Genomic DNA, 17,617 nt, shown 5'->3' on the forward strand with positions numbered 1-17,617 from the left:
GGCTAGCCTGGAACTCATAGTTCTGCCTGCCTCTGCCTCCCCGCTGAGTGCTGGGATTAAGGTGTGCTCCATTGTTCTTGGACGCCATTGTAAAATATCAATAAGGTACAATAGCCGCCTTCATCCACGGTTTCACTTTTTACAATTTCTGTTACCCACAGTAAGCTGCACTCTGAAAATATTAAATGGAAGACTCTGAAAGTACATAACTTACAAGGTTTCAATTTCTGTCTTGAGTAGCGTGAGAAATTCTGGCCTTTTCTTCCGTGTCCCTCCCAGCACGTGAGTCTGTCCCTTGTCCAGCATTCCCACTCAATGTACACTACCTGCCCGTTAGTCACGGAGAAGCATTCTTGGTTATCACAGTGACAGTTATAGCATCACTGTGCCTATGTTCAAGTAACCCTTATTTTATTCAGGAATGACCCCAAAGCTCAAGAGTAGTAATGTTGGCAATTTGACTATGCCAAAGGAAAGCCATAAAGTGCTTCCTGTAAGTGAAATGGTAAAAGTTCTTGATTTAAAGAAAGAAAAAAAAATCATATGCTGTGGTTGCTAAAATCTGCAGTATATTTTTATAGTTTTTCTATTTTATTATTAGTTATTGGTAATCCCATATTATACCTTGTTTACAAATTAAGCTTTTTCATGGATATATGTGTGTGTGTGTGTGTGTGTGTATGTGTGTGTGTGTGTGTGTGTGTGTGTGTGTGTGTGTGTGTATATATATATATGTATATATATATATATATATATATGAAGACATAATATATATAGGGTTTGGTATTTATGGCATGAAGCAACTGCTAAGGATAGATCATATCCCACAGGTACAAGATGTATAATTACATTAAAATATATTAGGCTCTGCCTAGCAAAGAATGGGTGCTCAATATTGCCACCTGCAGCTCTGGCTGGCTGTGCATCAGAAAGTCCTACCTTAAGACAAACACTGGGCCCCTGGACTTTTAAGAACTTGTTGAAAACATTTCAGTGGATTAAAAATACAGGGAAAACTAAAAAGGCCGAGAAGGCAGGAAGTTGGCCCTTTGGTCCATTTGTGCAGAGAACAGGAAAACTCCAAGATTCTGTTTCCTCAGCTGATAGCAGAAGCAGTCAGGAGGCCCAAAAGCCGTGCTCGGCGCTGGTGATGGTGTGGCTGGGTTTGTCTGTCTCTTCTAAGTCTTTATTTCCTTCATGTACTTGGCTTAGCAGGACATTAAAAAGCTGACAGTGTGGGCACTGACGAGCTCCCAGCTCCTTTACTGACTTTGTACTTGGAGGAGAAATAGCCTTCAACAAGTGTGAAATGTCTAAACAGTGTAGCCTTAGGTCTGGCGGGGGTTATCATCATGCACTGATCTCTCCAGTCCCATATGTGTATCTTTTTATTTCTTGTCTACCTTCTGGAATGTAACCTTTGTGAAAACAGGACTTTCATTCATCAATACATACATCCTGAATGCCAGAACAAAACCTGCCATGTTGCCTTTGCTTAATAAAATATTTTTTGAATGGGTGAATCTGTAAATGGGGAAATTGAGACATGGAATAAATAGTGTCCCAGGTCACAATGCCATTCTGCAGCCAGTCCAGGATAGCATGATTGCCAAGCCTTAGCCCATAAGCACCATACTATTTAATGTCTTCTTAAACCAATTAAATAGATGCTGTTTTTACTCATTTACATGGTATAATATTGTAACTTGTTATACAATGTATAATGATCACATATTATAATTTTCATGTGCTGGAAAACGATGCATCATGCTCTCCTGTAGTTATTTTGAAATATATAATCGCTACCACCTGCAGTTTTCCTTTTGTGCTGTTTTGCAGCAGAAATACCTTCCCCCCCATGATCTGTGTTTTGTTCCAAGTTACCCACTCTATGCCTGCTCCCTCCCCGGGTCTCGAGTGACCTCATACCTACTTGACTTGGACGCCATCAACTTTCTTTGCTTTCACACATGACTGAGAACATGCAGGATTGTCTTTCTCTACCTGGTTTATTTCATTTAACATGCATCTTCCAGTTCCATCCATGTTACCACAAGTGAGGGGACTCCCTCCTTTTTTATGACTGTCATTCAACCCCTTGATGGACTGTGTGAACACAGAGTCAGTAGGGAATTCCCTCTGAGCAGGAGTAATCAGTGATGGTTTGTCAGTCTGGGAACTTAACAACTGGACAAGATCTCACAGGCCTGAAGTTTCCTGTCCTTTCCAGTAACTCGGTTAAATTGTCAACAGTGCTTTTGAATTGCCCACAAATGCAAGTAACTAACTGAGGAGCCAGTATTCTTTTTTAAAAAAAAAAAACATAATTCTTTATTGATTCTTTGGGAATTTCACATCATGTACCTCAATCCCACTCACCTCCCAGTCCCTTCATATCCACCCCTCACCCCTGCATCAACTACCCCCCAAAATTAATTCAAAACAAACAACAAAAAACCACCTCACTCCTCTTGTCTTTCCAACACCTCTTCATCCTGGTGGCATTGGGAGCTGCAGTGTGTCATGCAGTATACCCCTTTGTCCAATCAGCTACACCTGAAAAAATCTTCATTGCAACATGTCATTGGTCTGGATCAAGGCCTCTGGCACACCATTGTCCCTGGACCCTCACCAAAACTCCTCTTGGATATCCTGCTATTGCCTCACGTCATGGAGGCCTTGCAGTTATCGTTACACAGGACCATTTCCTTCACACACTCCAGCAGGTCATAGGTGGGGTTGATGTTAGGGTGGGCCAACCCAAGGCCCAGGGTGTGGGTCTGGGTGGTAGCTGAGCTGATCAGTCCAAGCCACTGGGACAGTCCCCTTCAGGTAAGGGGCAGAGCCAACTCTCCTAGGCCCATGTCATGGGGCCAGCTCTCCCACTCCCATGGTGAGGGGTGAGGCCATATCTCTCAGGTGTTTGGGGGGGGGGAGCTCTTCTGCTGCAGTGTCCAGCAAGGGGCAGGGCCAGTGAGGGATGGGGCTGGTTCAGCATGGCCCTTGGATTTCAGCATGCATGGTTCCTATTATCCCCTGTGGTAACATGGGCCGTGGACATCATCACAGACCCCAGCTGCAGCAGGAACACAGATCTAGCTAGACAAGTCCTCAGCAGCAGCTCGAGCCCGGACATCACCATGGCCCTGACGGCAGCACAGGCTTTCCAGATTGGTATGGCCCCAGCAGAAGCAAGGCCCTCCGACACCAACATGGTCTCAGGAGGCTGTCCAGACTCCAGGCATCTGCTCGGCCCCTAGTGGCAACAGGAGCCATGAACATCAACCCAGATCCAGCTGCTGCTGGGCCATGGACCCAGACATGGCCCACAGCAGCAGCCTGGGCCTGGAGGACTCCATGGCCTCAAGTCAGGCCACCAAGATCAGCATGGCCCGGTTGAGCCAGGACTCTTAAAGCATTGGTACAGTAGCTTAGATAGAGCCTGTGACTTGCTTACCTTTTGACGTGGTTTAAAAGAACCATGGATGTTATGTCTGGGTAAAAAGAATTAGAAGAGTGACTGAGAGGAGACAGACTTAGATCATCAGGTTGACTTTGAATTAAAAGCACTGGTTCCTTTCTCTTGAGCCTGTTCAATGTCATTTTTAAAGTCAGTGTGGTGGAAATTATGAATTTCAAAACAAAAATAAAAGCAGTTGGGATGGACTGCACTGGAGCCACAGATGTCAGCACAGAAACATGTGGTCAGATTAGTTACGCACAGACATGTAGAGTTCAGTGCTCACAGTGACGACGGACAGTCTGTTAGCAGCAGACCTGGAAGAGACCTTGAGGTTTATAAACTGATTCAAGTGTTTAGGATTGACTCAGTTATTCCACATTGGTCCTGCTGTTTAGATGTTTCCGCCTGTTACCACTCAGATGACAGCATGTAAGAGAAGAAATACACCTTAGCACGATGTGAGCCAAGCGTGTGTGTGCATCCTCTCATCCGCTAACACATGCCTCCGCTGCCTGCTGTCCACACACTGATGGTGCCTGTTGTGGGATGGTCTGTATGTCAAATGTGTTGTTGATTGGTCAATGAATAAATCACTGATTGGTCAGTGGCCAGGCAGGAAGTATAGGCGGGACAAGGAGGAGAAGAGAGCTGGGAAGTGGAAGGCTGAGGGGGAGACACTGCCAGCCGCCATCAGGACAAGGAAGATGTAAAGTACCGGTAAGCCACAAGCCACGTGGCAAGGTATAGATTAATAGAAATGGATTAATTTAAGCTGTAAGAACAGTTAGCAAGAAGCCTGCCACGGCCATACAGTTTGAAACCAATATAAGTCTCTGTGTTTACTTGATCGGGTTTGAGCAGCTTGGGACTGGCGGGTAAGAGAGATTTGTCCTGACTGTGGGCCAGGCAGGAAAACTCCAGCTACAGGTGCCTACTCAGCACTGCCCTGCCCAGGCTCACCCCAGCCTTCCTTCCGGACCGACTGCTCTGTTGTCTCACCATCCGCCCTGCAGTGACATCTTTCTTCCCTCCCTGACAGTCTCAGATGCGTCTGTTTCGGGTCTCTGACGAGTCCCCGCGGCTGCCTTTACCCTCCTCGTCTCCTGTAGAAGGCCGTTTATTTCCTCTGTACACCTGGGACACTTGCACATCTCCTTTTAGAGCGAGGTCTCACTGGTGTGTCGCCCTTCACCTTCCTGTGCAGTGGGCCAGCGCTTCCGCCCTGCCCGAGGAAATCGCAGCTGTTGGAGTGTCTGTCCTCTGGCACTCGGACTCTGTGTTTGCTGGTCTCCTAGTCCTGGTTCCCTCAGCCAGTTAGCGTTTTCCGTAGCAAACCACCCTCCCTTCTGACTGACTGGATAAAAGCAGCTAGGGTAGTACTACTGAGAACTCTAGAACTGGCGGGGAGCTAATGAAGTAGCCACAGTAAACAGAGAGATGACGTAGGAGCTGAGCAGGCAGAGCCATGCTGCGGCTGGTCCCGCTGACACTGGGTGCTGGGCCCTGCCAGTGGCACCTTTGCCACTAGAACAGATTCTCCTCCAGCCCTGCTCCTTTGTACCCGTGGCTCCTGGTCAGATGGAGGCCTAGAAAGGGGTGTCTCCTGTGCTATGAGAAATGGAGTCGGCTGCTACCAGAATCAGATTTTAGAAACAAACTGAAATTGTATGAATGTATTATGTACTGGGGCAGGGTCTCCTTATGTAGCCCTGGCTGTCCTGGAATTTGCTATGTAGACCAGGCTGGCCTTAAACTCACAGGAATATGATGTGCCTGCCTCTGCCTCCCAAGAACTGAGAGTAAAGGCATGCACCACCACACCTGGCCTCCTGTGAAACAATAACAGCAGGACCTTCCTGACTCTGGTGGCCATGGGATATCCCAGAGGAGTGCCGGTGAGCATCAGTGAGGATGGTGTACTGGAAACCAAAGGCCTTGAGTCACATCAGTGACTCCTGCAATGAACATTTGCTAGTAAAGCTGATTGGACAAAAGGGTAGACTGTGTGACACACCACTCCCCACGCCACCAGGACGAATGAAGAGCTGTTGGAGAGGCGGGAAAGAAGGAGAAGCAAAGAGGTGTTTTTTGTTTGTTTGTTTTTCATTTTTGTTTTGTTTTGTTCTTGTTTTTGTTTGCTTGCTTTGTTTTGGTTTGATTTTTTTTTATTTTCTTTTGAGGGGGCACTGCAGGGGTAAGGGGAGGTGGGCAGAATTAGAGTGCATGATGTGAAATTCCCAAAGGATAAAGAAATGACGGTGTATGTGTGTGTGTGTGTGTGTGTGTGTGTGTGTGTGTGTGTGTGTGTGTGTGTTATACACATACATACATATATATTATATATAAAAAAACGAATGAAGCCTTGGCATGACTTCCAATCTCACCTTCACATGTCTTGTCCTGGATGAACCTAAACTGCATGTCAGTGACCTAGAACCAACACAACACCCCAGATGTCTCAATTCTGAGTTCAGGGTTGAGAGGAGATTCCTGCTGAGCTGGGAGTTAACTTCAAACTGATGAAGTTAAGCATGTCTTTTCATACATGCAGATACTATGTTTCAGCCAGTGGGACTTGACCTATGTGACGCAAATATTCAGAACAGCAAACCTGTTATGACTGTTCTTGGTCCTTGGCTGGTGCATCTCCTCATGACACCATATGTAGAGCGGCCTGGTGCATCTCCTCATGACATCATATGTAGAGTGGCCTGGTGCATCTCCTCATGACATCATATGTAGAGTGGACTGGTGCATCCCCTCATGACATCATATGTTGAGTGGCCTGGTGCATCCCCTCATGACATCATATGTAGAGTGACCTGGTGCATCTCCTCATGACATCATATGTAGAGTGGCTGGTGCATCTCCTCATAACATCATATGTGGAGTGGCCTGGCCTCTTTCTGTTTTCTAGACCTATAGCTTACATTGCTGTTAGTGCATCTCTCAGACTGCCTGCTTTGACAGTATATTTATTGATTTGGTAATTCATCCAACAGATACACATGGAACACCTACTGGCTGATATTGCCAATAAGCTAGTTAGAAGATTAGACAAAATAGAGGATTGTATCACTTAGTATGCTTTTTAATTGCCAGTCACAGAAATTTTGATTCAAACTGGCTTAAGCAAAGATAGAATGTGTCCCCTCACATACCTGGCAAGTCTAGGGAAAGATCTGGTTTCCTTCAGGCACAGCTGGATTCATGGATCTTAAACCCGGTCTTCAAAGGGACCCTGGCCTGTCTTCATCGCTCAACTCTGCTTGCCTTTGCAGTGGCTTTATTCTAAAGTTCCCCACATGATAGCAAGCTAGATGTCAAAAGTCCCAAATCCACGCACATCTGGCTTCCAGTAGAGAAAGTGCTTCTCCACCCAGGCACGGTGGACCTCACCTGTGATCTCAGTGCAGAGCAGGAGGAGAAGCCACAAGTTTGAAGCTACCTTAGGCTATGTAATAAGTTCCAGGCCTGCCAGCCAGGACTGTATAACACCCTGTCTCAAAAAAGAAAGAAAAGAAAAGACACATTCACTCAGCCCTCAGCAGGCCATCAGATGTCCCGCTGTCTTGTGTGCTCTTGGCTGGACCAGTGGCATCTGGCAGAAGAATCCAGTGCTCTGGTCAGACAGGATTTATATGTTCCTTCCTTCTAGCTGGATATAGAGTCATTCAGATACTTAAGGGCAAAGGATATACTGGTTCTCCTGAGAAAAAGGTAAACAGATGTTGGCTGTTGGCCAACATAAAACACTCAATGGTATTTTTGTAGACTTTTTGCGTTGTTCCAGCTTTTTTTTTTGCCTTATCTTTTGCCTGTTTGTTTTGATTTTCGTGTGTGTGTGTGTGTGTGTGTGTGTGTGTGTGTGTGTGTGTGTTGGGGACTTGTTTCTTGCTTTTTCATTTTTTTGTTTGTTTTTTAGGGAGAGAGAAAGAACATAAAGTTGGGTAGGGTAGGGAGGTGGAGCGTACCTGGGAGGACTGGGGGGAAGGGACAAAGTTGATCAAAATAAATTATTTAAAAGAAAAACCTGTAGGGGAACAGCCATTGTGTTAGCAGCCACCTAAGTGTAAATCTATGGTTGGGTATGTGCAGTCCAGTTCCAAGTGGCCAGTCACCAGAGGGGAGCCTTTGACTTGACACAGGCTGAGCATGAAGTAGTCGCTCTCTTTCCTTCCCCCCTTGTACCTGCCTCCTCTTTTCCTTGTAGGCAGCTCTGTTCTGTTGCAGACTGTAGAGTGCCTTTGAAGTAAGTCGTGCCAGTACTCGGGGCTTACAGGATGGTGAGGAAGAGACGGCCAGGGCGAGACAGCCAGGGCAGTGAGAATTTGTGTTTTCAGTCATTACATTAAAGGTGTTTAACACAAGGCTTCTTTTTCCCCAATGCTTGGAGTAAATCTCTGTGGTATGCTTCTTAGAATAATAAAAATCATAATCCACATTAAAAAAAAAACTAGGCCGCTGCAACTCAGAATTAAAATATGTGCTTAATTAAAAGTGCTTTTCCTTGAGATTAGTTTGCCTAAAGTTCCCCCTTTAGCTCCCTTGCCCCGGGCTAGAGGTCAAAGCCAGGGCCTTGCACACACTGTCAATAACTTTATCCTGGGCCTATATTGTGCTTCCTCTGACGTGTTGATTGATGATTTTGTAGTTGTGCTGTAAAGTGCCTCAGAGTATGGAGATACAGAAGAATGGCAAGAAACAAACAGAATACCTCTGATTTTCCCTTCTACCAGCCTCTCACTCCCACCCATGGGAGGCTGTCTAGGCGTCTCTCACCAGGACCAGGTCATTTGTGTATTAATCACTTGTATAGAGCCAGCTGGATGTTGACGTGAACACACATGGATAAGTATGTTTTTTTTTTTAACTACATATTAAAATGTTTTGTGTCACTCAAGTTCCAACAAGCTGTCACTTTAGTTCTGGTCTGTGCTGTTTTAAAGAAGAGTGATGTAAAGACGCGCTTTAATAGTGGTTGTCACCTGGAAAGGTGTGGGAGAGCTTGAAGTCCTTCTTGGTTGTCTTGACTGGAGAGGTCTTGTGGACAGAGACCAAGGATGCTGCTGACCATCCTGTGCTGCACAGGGCCAGCCCCACAACTGGGAGGGAGGGGGCACTCTAAAGCCTGGAAAGGACTCAGAGTGAGTGTGTAGGTGTCAACCACAGCAGAGGCAGCTCACTTAGCCTGCTGTCCCCATGTTTAAGCTAGGAGGATAAATGTCGCCTGAAGCCATATAACCTCTCTGCCTCCTAAACCTGTGATCAAGCAGATTGCCTTCTTATCTACAAGAAAAGGGAGCTGAGCCTCTCTCAAGTGATTACTGTGGGTAATAATTAAAGCATTTTATGTGTAAAGTGTTTGGTGTGGTCTGTGGCCATAGTGAGTTGCTAACAGTGGTGGTGAGAGCCACTGCTGTTGCCCAGTCTTGGGTCCCCTGCAGCCTGTGGACCTCTTCCACCCCACCTCGGGCTGTGTTTGTGCTGTGCCGCTTTGGGGGTCTGTTGATCTGATGGAGATGAAGGCTGGACTCTGGCTCTGCTTCGTCACTGCTAACCCGAGACATCCTAAATGAAAAGTTCTTCATGAAAGACAGAAACCATTTAAATTATAGGAAGAACACATCAGAAAACTACAAAAAAAAAAAAAAAAAAAAAAAAAAAAAGATCGATCCCTCCCGAGACTGGGCAGAGAGAGCTCTGTGAATGGTGTCTAGGTGGTCATGCTGGCGGGAAGGATGGAGCTAGGCAGGATGACCCTTACAACCTTAGCCATGTTTGCCCGGAGGCGGGCTGTCCATCCGGGTGAGAGTCCTATTGTGCAAGGACATTCAACCCTGTATCTGAAGACCCATCCCATTGGAAGAGTCTCTGATGTTTTGTGGATTTGGTTTTGGAAGGATCTTGTGACATTGTGCATGATGCTAATAGGCATGTGTAGACAACTACAAGCCTCCTGTTTCGTAGTTGGGAAGTCAAATGATTTATTGGGTTTTACTAATTCAGCCAATATGGGCATATGAGGAAGATACTGTATAAAACATTTTTTCCTCTCAAATAGTAATAAATTATCTTACTAATAAGTCTATGAAACAAGATTCCTCTCATTTCTTCAAAGACCAATAAAAATTCTTTGCAGTTATTCTGTGATTGGAATTGTTATTTCATTTGTTGAATTTATTTAAAATTGATGACTTTTTGTAGATATTAGCAGAACTCCAGAAATACTAGAGCTCTTCTGTGTTACAGGCCCAGATTCAGTTCTCTTGAGGGAAGGGAAAAAAAAAAAGCTTCATTCATGTGGCAGCCCTCTTTTGAATGTCCATCCTGTTTGTGGGGTGGGAGCCCCAAGAGATACTACATCATCGTCATTGAAAGCATTTTCTTCTAAATTAAAAAGACGTCAGTAGAAGAAAGAAAACTGAACGGATCATAGTTAGATTTTTTTTTTTTTTTCTGTTTTCTCTGTATTGCGGGACACTGAAGATTCGTCAGGCTCCGGGAAGAGTAGATACTCCGTCCAGTGAGTACCGAGAAATAGCCAGCCACTGTGCTAGAGTTTGGAAGTTAAGTGACTGGCTAAGTTAAGGTGCTGGCGAGATGGCTTGGTAGGCAAAGCGCCTGCTGTACAGTGGGAGCATCTGAGCCTGGACCCCCAGCACCTACGTAAAAGCCACAGGAGTCTGTAGCCCAGCGTGGGTGGGTGGAGAGAGACAGATGTGGGACTTCGGGGCTAGCCAGCCACTTAACCAAAATGGCGAACCCCAGAAATAAAGTGGAGAACAATAAAAGGAGACTCCTAATGTCAACCTCTGGCCTCTACGTGTACACGAATGAGTGAGCATACGAGACACACACACACACACACACACACACACACAGAGACAGAGAGACAGACAGACAGAGACAGACAGAGAGGATAATGACGTTAAGTGGATTGCCCCAAGTCACACAGCTGGAAAGCAGGAAAGCCAGGACATCAAAGCTGCACATGGCTTCTGAGTACCTTGCCTTCACTACACACTGTCACATCTGTGTTCTTAGCAAGAAAGACTTAACCAGATTAATAAATCCCCCTGTCCCCAAGATTAGGGTGTTTTTTAATTCAGAATGGTCCACTGAAGACAGCATTCTGTATTTTGATTTGGTCTTTTTTTTTTTTTAAGGTGCTGTGTAATGGACCAGGAACATGTGTGCCCATCTGTGTGTCTGCCCTGCTCCTTGGGATTCTTGGAATCAAGAAAGTGATCATTGTCTACGTCGAGAGCATCTGCCGCGTGGAAACTTTGTCCCTGTCTGGGAAGATTCTTAGGCACCTCTCTGATTTCTTTATTGTTCAGTGGCCAACTCTTAAGGAGAAGTACCCCAAATCTGTGTACCTTGGGCGAATTGTTTGACAAATGGTAACTTAAGAGTCTTGAGAATTTTGTAATTACCAATACTTACTATAATAGCTATCTTTATTGTAAAGTTTTCCAAAAGCCCAAAGACTTATCAGTGGTGAAGAATTTCAAGTGTGAAATAACTCAGTGAGGAAAGACAGACGTTAGCACAGAGTGCCCATCAAAGAGCTATGTCTGTGCACTAAGGTATTTTTCTAAATAAAAGAGTATAACGCACCGGGCGGTGGTGGCGCATGCCTTTAATCCCAGCACTCGGGAGGCAGAGCCAGGCGGATCTCTGTGAGTTCGAGGCCAGCTTGGGCTACCAAGTGAGTTCCAGGAAAGGTGCAAAGCTACACAGAGAAACCCTGTCTGGAAAAACCAAAAAAAAAAAAAAAAGAGTATAACACTGCTTGCAGATTTTCTTTTGACTCTTATAGCCATGAGCTTTTTTGTTTTGTTTTTCTCGACCTAAATATAGAGTTTGTATGTTTAGTAACATTTCCTGTCTTACAGCTTTAAATAAAACAGGATTCTACATTATAAAAAGAAAAGAACAGGATAAGCCGGCCTTGGGGTAGGTGTTGCTGTTGTAGTGTGTGATTGCTCACTCAAGAGGTGGGAGGTGGGGGGGGGCGTGGAATCAAGAGTTCATGGGTATCCTTGGCTACCTAGCACATTTGAGGCCAGCCTAGACTACATTAGGAGCTGGGCACAGGGAAGTGAGGAGAGAGAGAGGGGGAGGGAGAGCGGGGGAGAGAGAGAACAAGGTGCTCCTTTGGTTTTGTTCAGACATGTCAGGCTTTAATCCTTCTGTGGAAGCAGTGATGTCCCCAGTGAGCCATCACAGCCTAAAGGAAGCAGTTTGTTAAACTGGCTTCATGACAGTTTACACTCCACAGGCTTCCAGATCTCTGGCCATAAACAAATGTCTTTCTTCAGTCTCCAGTCTTCCTTTCTGTGTTGCTGGCCTGTATCCAGACAGTATTTTACAATCTGTTTGCTTAAAATAAATTAAAAGGTGACCAGTGTTGTAGTCATGAAAGCATCATATGTTGATCGGGAATCTGAGTTCGCCAGCATTAAAAAGAAAATTAAACTTATTTCCAATGTGATGGCTGTAATTGTCTCTAGCCTTTTGAGATGCTTAGGCCTCCTGGTAGAGGGTGTATTTATAAACATTTATATAGTGCTTGCTGTGTGCCAGGTATTTTAAACACTGTTCAGATAATACCTAATTTCAACCTGGAAGGACGCAATGAGGTGGAGACTCTTACTGTGCCTGTTTTATAGATGACTCATCCAGGATCACATGACTAGGAATTGACAAAGCTAGATCCGAACCTAGGTAGGCCCGCTTGAGAGTGGACCAGTTTCATGAGTATGTGACCTCTGCAGCCAGAGTGCCATCTCAGGGGGGTCCCCAGCCTCTGCTTTTTCATGTTGTATTATTATTATTATTATTATTATTATTATTATTATTGTTATTATTGTTGCTGCTGCTGCCATTGTCTGGTGCTTGAGATTAAACCAAGGATGAGTACTTGGCCTCTCAGCTCCACCCTTAAACATCTTCCTAACTTTAAACAGGAACTCACACTTTAGACCCCACAAATTATGTAGCTGGTCCTGCTTGAGACCGTGCCCCTAACAGAACCATGTCTGTGACAGATGTTCGCAGCGCCTGCTTAGTGACTAGCCTGCAGTGTTGGAGAAAGAGTCTGCGTGGTGTATCACTAAAAGCCGAGAAGTATTTCCCCAGTTTGGTCTGCTGTGCACACGCAGAGCCAGGGTAAGTTCCAGATTATGCGGTAAACAAGTGCAGGTCCTGCTGTATGTCACTCTTACAGATCCAGGTCGTACTAGCAGAGAGGACTGCTTTGATCTTATAGTAAGGGACAGTTTCCTTGCTGTGCCTTTTTATACCTTTGAGAAAGAATGTTCTAGTTTCAACTTGAAATGAAGATCAATAGGTAGCTTGTTCTTTTGTGTTTCTCTTGGAACACTCCAGAATGAACCTTTTCAGTATAAGACACCATTTATGTGAAACGAACTGAACCGGCCTTCAGATGAGAGGCAGGGAACCCACACATCCTGCCTACACCCACTTCCCTGTAGATTTTTATCTACTGTTCAACTATCCCGAAAGGTCTCAGCAGCCTTCCAGGTCAGAAGGTCTGTTTCAAAAAGGATGCCCAAAGTCATGGCAGGAAGCTCACGCCTGGAACAGAGGGCACTGTGATCCATGTCAACAACAAGAACATTGTAGGACTTTAAATTGAATAGCAAGAGGTCCTTGCTACAAAGGACCAAGCTTCCTTTTACAAAAGCAACTTAAATATATTACTTTACCTTCTGAAGTAACTCGGTGAGTTAAAATTGGAAAGCCTGTCCCCTTTCTGTACACTGTGTCTTAGGTTGAGTCAATACATTTCTTTTATATAAAGCCCTGTCTACTAAACGGAGGGATGGTGGAGGCAGGGGTAGGGAGGATGGGGTAGGGAGGTGGGCGGTGGGCGTGGGGGTTGGTGAATCCCCATGCAAATAGGTGTGGGTGGAGACCAGAGGTCTCTACCTTTTTCTTTCCGTCTTTCACTGGATTGAAGCCCTCCACATTCAGCTAGGCCAGTGAGCCCTGGGCTTCGGCTTCTGGCCTCCACTCCCGGCACTGGGATACAGGCATACACCATCATGGCAGGCTTTGTGTGTCCTTTGGGGAATCTGAGTTCAGGTTCTCAGACTTGCACACAGGCACTTCAGCACTGAGCCACCTCCCTAGCCCCAACTAATAGGAGCTTAATGGCTTTGCAACACTAAGCACCTTCAGTCACCCATGGGAACCTCTCTTAAGTGTTAAGGATCGAATCATAATGGTAGAGCAATTGCCTCGCATGTTAAAGCCTTGAGTTCAACCACAGTGCCAAGGAAAAAACAGAAAGAAATTGGTGTTACCGGAACTCCCCCTTATCCTTCCTTCCTTGTCTCTCTCTGGTATTACCTTTACTGTTTCTCTCATTTGCTAAATCCATCTGTGGATTCAGCCACTGACATAGTACCTACCTTCGGTCTACCCATTCCTTTCCGTCCCACGGTCTCCACCCCTACCCCGCCCTCAAGCACTAGGTAGGTGCTCTACCGCTGAGCTATCTCCCCATCCCCCATGGCCACAACTTAAATGGAACTCGGCATAAATTGCTGATTTGATTGATACATTTTATTAAGGAATTGAAGCACAGAGAGGCTAAATAACTTACTAAATGTAACAGAGCTTAGATTTGACCCAGCCTTCTCTAGCATCTGCCAGACACCTTTTTGCCCCTCTCCCCCTTCAGTGCCAAGGTTTGAATCCAGGGCTATGTGGCTACATTCCCAATCCCAGACTTCCCTTCACACAGTACTAATAAGGAAATAAACAGGGTGCCCTGAAGGAGTGGGCCGTGTCCTCACCTCTCTTGAAAGAGCTATCAGAAGTCTCAAAAAAGACATTTTAAGTGAGATCGGAAAGGCCATGCCTGAGATATCTGTCCTTCTCTGTCAAGCTTAAATTTCACCTCCACAGTCTTCCTTATCTCCTAGAGCCTAGTTTGGGTTGCGTCTCCAAAGAACTCTGACCCAGCCATCTGCAGGAAGGCGACCACGGAGTTGGCTGCCTTTTGAGCGTGGCTGGGCCGTGTGCTCACAAACACCCGTGGAAGGAGCAGATGAATGACAAACACTGTGACTTCATCCAGAGTGTGTGTTTGGCTTCGGGACTGTCTACCATTCTAATTCAGTCTCCTTGTTTCTCACTTAGCAATACTTGCACCATAGTTCTGGACAAAATATTGACATTAATCAGACATATAAGTTCATATATATCCAGACTTGACGCAGGGCTGCTTTGGTGATAGTTCATCCAGACCTGAGGCCCTGGAGCCTTTTGATCTCAGGTATTTATTACACCTTTAGAATTGTCAAAGACCCCAGTGAGATTCTAGGTGTGAGTTTCATTTGTCAGAATTTACCATGCAAGGACATATTCCATTAACAGCAATGATGTCATCGTATATGGTGGATCTCGAAACTACTGTGCAATAATAAGATCACTAATAACCAGGAAAGTGGAGACTCACATTCCACCCACACAGGCCAAGTACTCAGACCCAGGAGTTTATCATCGTCGTCGTCATTATTACCTGTTTGGGTTTGAATGAGATTTCCCCTATAAGTCCCAAGCATTGGAACATTTGGTCACAGTTGGTGGCTCTTTGAGGATTAGGAGGTATGGCTTTACCGAGGAAGCATGTCACAGAGGGTGGGCTTTGAGGTTACAAGTGACCCATGCTATTTTCAGTTAGTTCTCTCTGTTTTCTGCTTGTGGTTTGAGACATGAGTTCTCAGCTGTTACTCCAGCTGCCATACCCTGCCCGCTGCCACACTTCCCTGCTGTGATGGGGACAGACTCTTCGCCCTCTTGGAACCATATACCCAAAATAATCCCTTTCTTCTTGCCTTGGTCGTGGTGTTTTACCACAGTCATGGAAAAGCACATGATACACAACCTTTCACCTCAACCACCAAACCCCTACCTCATCATCCAAGTTCTTTTTTTTTTTTTTTAAGATTTATTTATTTTTGTTGCTTGTATAAGCACTTGACCCATCTTGTCAGCCCTACTCTTAGAACTAAACTGGTTTAATGATTTATTTCATTTTAAACTTTTATGTGTATGAATGTTGAACTGCACAGATATATGTGCCCACGTACATGCCTGCCTGGTGTACTCAAAAAACAGGGGCATGGGATCTCCTGGAGCTGGAGGTACAGGTAGGTAGTGATGAGTCACCATGAGGGTGCTGGGTATTGAAGCTGGATCCTCTGCAAGAGCAGCAAGTACTCAAGTACTCATTTCTCTCTCTCTCTCTCTCTCTCTCTCTCTCTCTCTCTCTCTCTCTCTCTCTCTCTCTGCTTTTAGAACCTTTAATTGTGGAAATGTTCACACATAGTATGAAAATGAGAGCAATGGCATTCTTTTTCTGTAGCAGTCCCTATGGATGTCCTCACTGCCTACCCCACTGCTGCAGGATGGGGCATGGCTAGTCCCGTTTCATCTAACTATTCCCTTCCCTTCCCCACTCTGATGACGGACCTGGGATTCAGCACTTTCGTCATTTCACTCATAGACACTTGGGTTTCAATAAGATCTTGAGGAGAGCATTTTAGGCTCACTCTCCATCTAGCTTTTTTAGGCTCAGCTTGTATGCTTGGGCTGTTGGTGGACCATGGGACAGTCCCTTTCACATGCTCTGTGTGCTTTTAGGTCCAGATAATTCTGGGACAATCAGTTTGAGATCTGAACTTCTTTTAATTTGCCTACTAGGCTGGAACTGGACAGGGAAGGGTTCGGGCCTCTTTTGATTCCTCGCCGTCTCCCTGCCAACTCTGAATGTGGTATTTCCATCGACGGCTTGTTTTTCTTCCCTTCTCTGGGAAGAATAGAGCTTCCTCCCTCTTCTTTTTGAGAAGGGACAAGAGCCTGCCGTTCCAGACTCTTCCACCCCTCCTGCTGTTGCTTGGCTTTTCTTCAGTTTTATTCTAGCCATAGTTTGAGCTCCTACATTCTGAGGGTTGGCAGCCACATGGGGCCCCAGAAATGGGGAGGGAGGCCCTCCTGGATATCATAGAGGATGACTGTGTTTCAATCAGGGGAGCCAGGCTGAAAACTTTTTTTTAAAAGTTCTCTTTATATAGCCATTAAACATGAAATCAATATTTTAAAAGACTAAAGGGGGGAGGGGTCTGGGGGGGCTGTGTTAAGGATTCCAAGTGAGACAGAAAAGCTATTTCGTACTTCCCTGCCAGAAACATTGTTCTTGCTTTCAGGCAAATGGCTTGGGTATTAATTAAGGCTTCACACTTCCCGGCTATCTCGTTTTCCACATTCTTGCTGCTAATCGTCATGTAAGAGACACATGACTTCGGTTTCAAAGGCTCAAGTTTATTAGAGTGGAAAAAAATCTCAGCTCTACAGGAAAGGAAAAAAGATTAGGACTCAAGTCCAACTGTTTGCTTATTCATCTGCATATGGTTAAAAGATTTCCAAGTATCCACTGGTTTCTGTTTCACTGTGACATGAGGCCCACGTGAGGAGAGGAAAAGAAAAAGTTCCTAGCCGGGTGTAGAAATGCATCTTCCTTTTGCCTTGAGGGCAAGAAATTGCTTCCTTTTTTAATAGTAAGCCAAAGTAACCGAACTTGGGAGAAACTTGCTTCTTTGGATAGTTATTTTTTCAATTAGCTTTTTAATTTTATTTGTAGCACCAGGCTTGGAACCATGGCCTTGCACACATTAGGCAGATGTTCTGAGTTCCTCTTGCAGGCCTAATTACCTATTGCTTTACATCCACTTACCTCACAAATTAGTAGTGGAAAACCACCATCACTGAATGAAGCCTGCAGATTCTGTGGGCCAGCACTTCACAGGGTTTAGAAAGGAAAGGTGCTCTCTGCTTCATGGTGTCTAAGCTTCCATGGGAGAAGGCAAAAAGGGCCAGGAGTGACTCAGGCTCGTCTGGGAGATCCAAGGCCTGGAGTACTATGACTCAAGGGTGTGCTGAGATCTCTCAACGCAGTGTCTACACACAGCCTGCCCATCCATGTGCTTGAATTCCTCCCAGTGTGACGGGGCTCAGCCTTCCAGAGAGCGAGCGTGTCAGGCCTTTGAGTCCGAATGTCACTTCAGCTGTCTTCTAGTAGCTAAGGACTTGAGATTCACCAAACGGCAGTTCAGA

General features: G+C 45.4%; 1 protein-coding gene across 1 annotated transcript in view; it reads left to right on the plus strand.

The window, feature by feature from the left end:
* The window catches only part of Alg14 (ALG14 UDP-N-acetylglucosaminyltransferase subunit), an 82,995-nt gene extending 71,032 nt beyond the window's left edge, over nucleotides 1-11,963 (plus strand). Inside the window, exon 4 of the mRNA XM_052731387.1 lies at nucleotides 10,633-11,963. Within this exon, the coding sequence (XP_052587347.1) occupies nucleotides 10,633-10,863 (231 nt within the window). The 3' untranslated portion in view covers nucleotides 10,864-11,963. The remainder of the gene's footprint in view (nucleotides 1-10,632) is intronic.
* The last annotated feature ends 5,654 nt before the right edge of the window (nucleotides 11,964-17,617 follow it).

This window comes from Peromyscus californicus, unplaced genomic scaffold (genome assembly GCF_007827085.1).
Source record: "Peromyscus californicus insignis strain IS unplaced genomic scaffold, ASM782708v3 Scaffold_9__1_contigs__length_137607984, whole genome shotgun sequence".
Taxonomy (NCBI): Eukaryota; Metazoa; Chordata; class Mammalia; order Rodentia; family Cricetidae; genus Peromyscus; species Peromyscus californicus.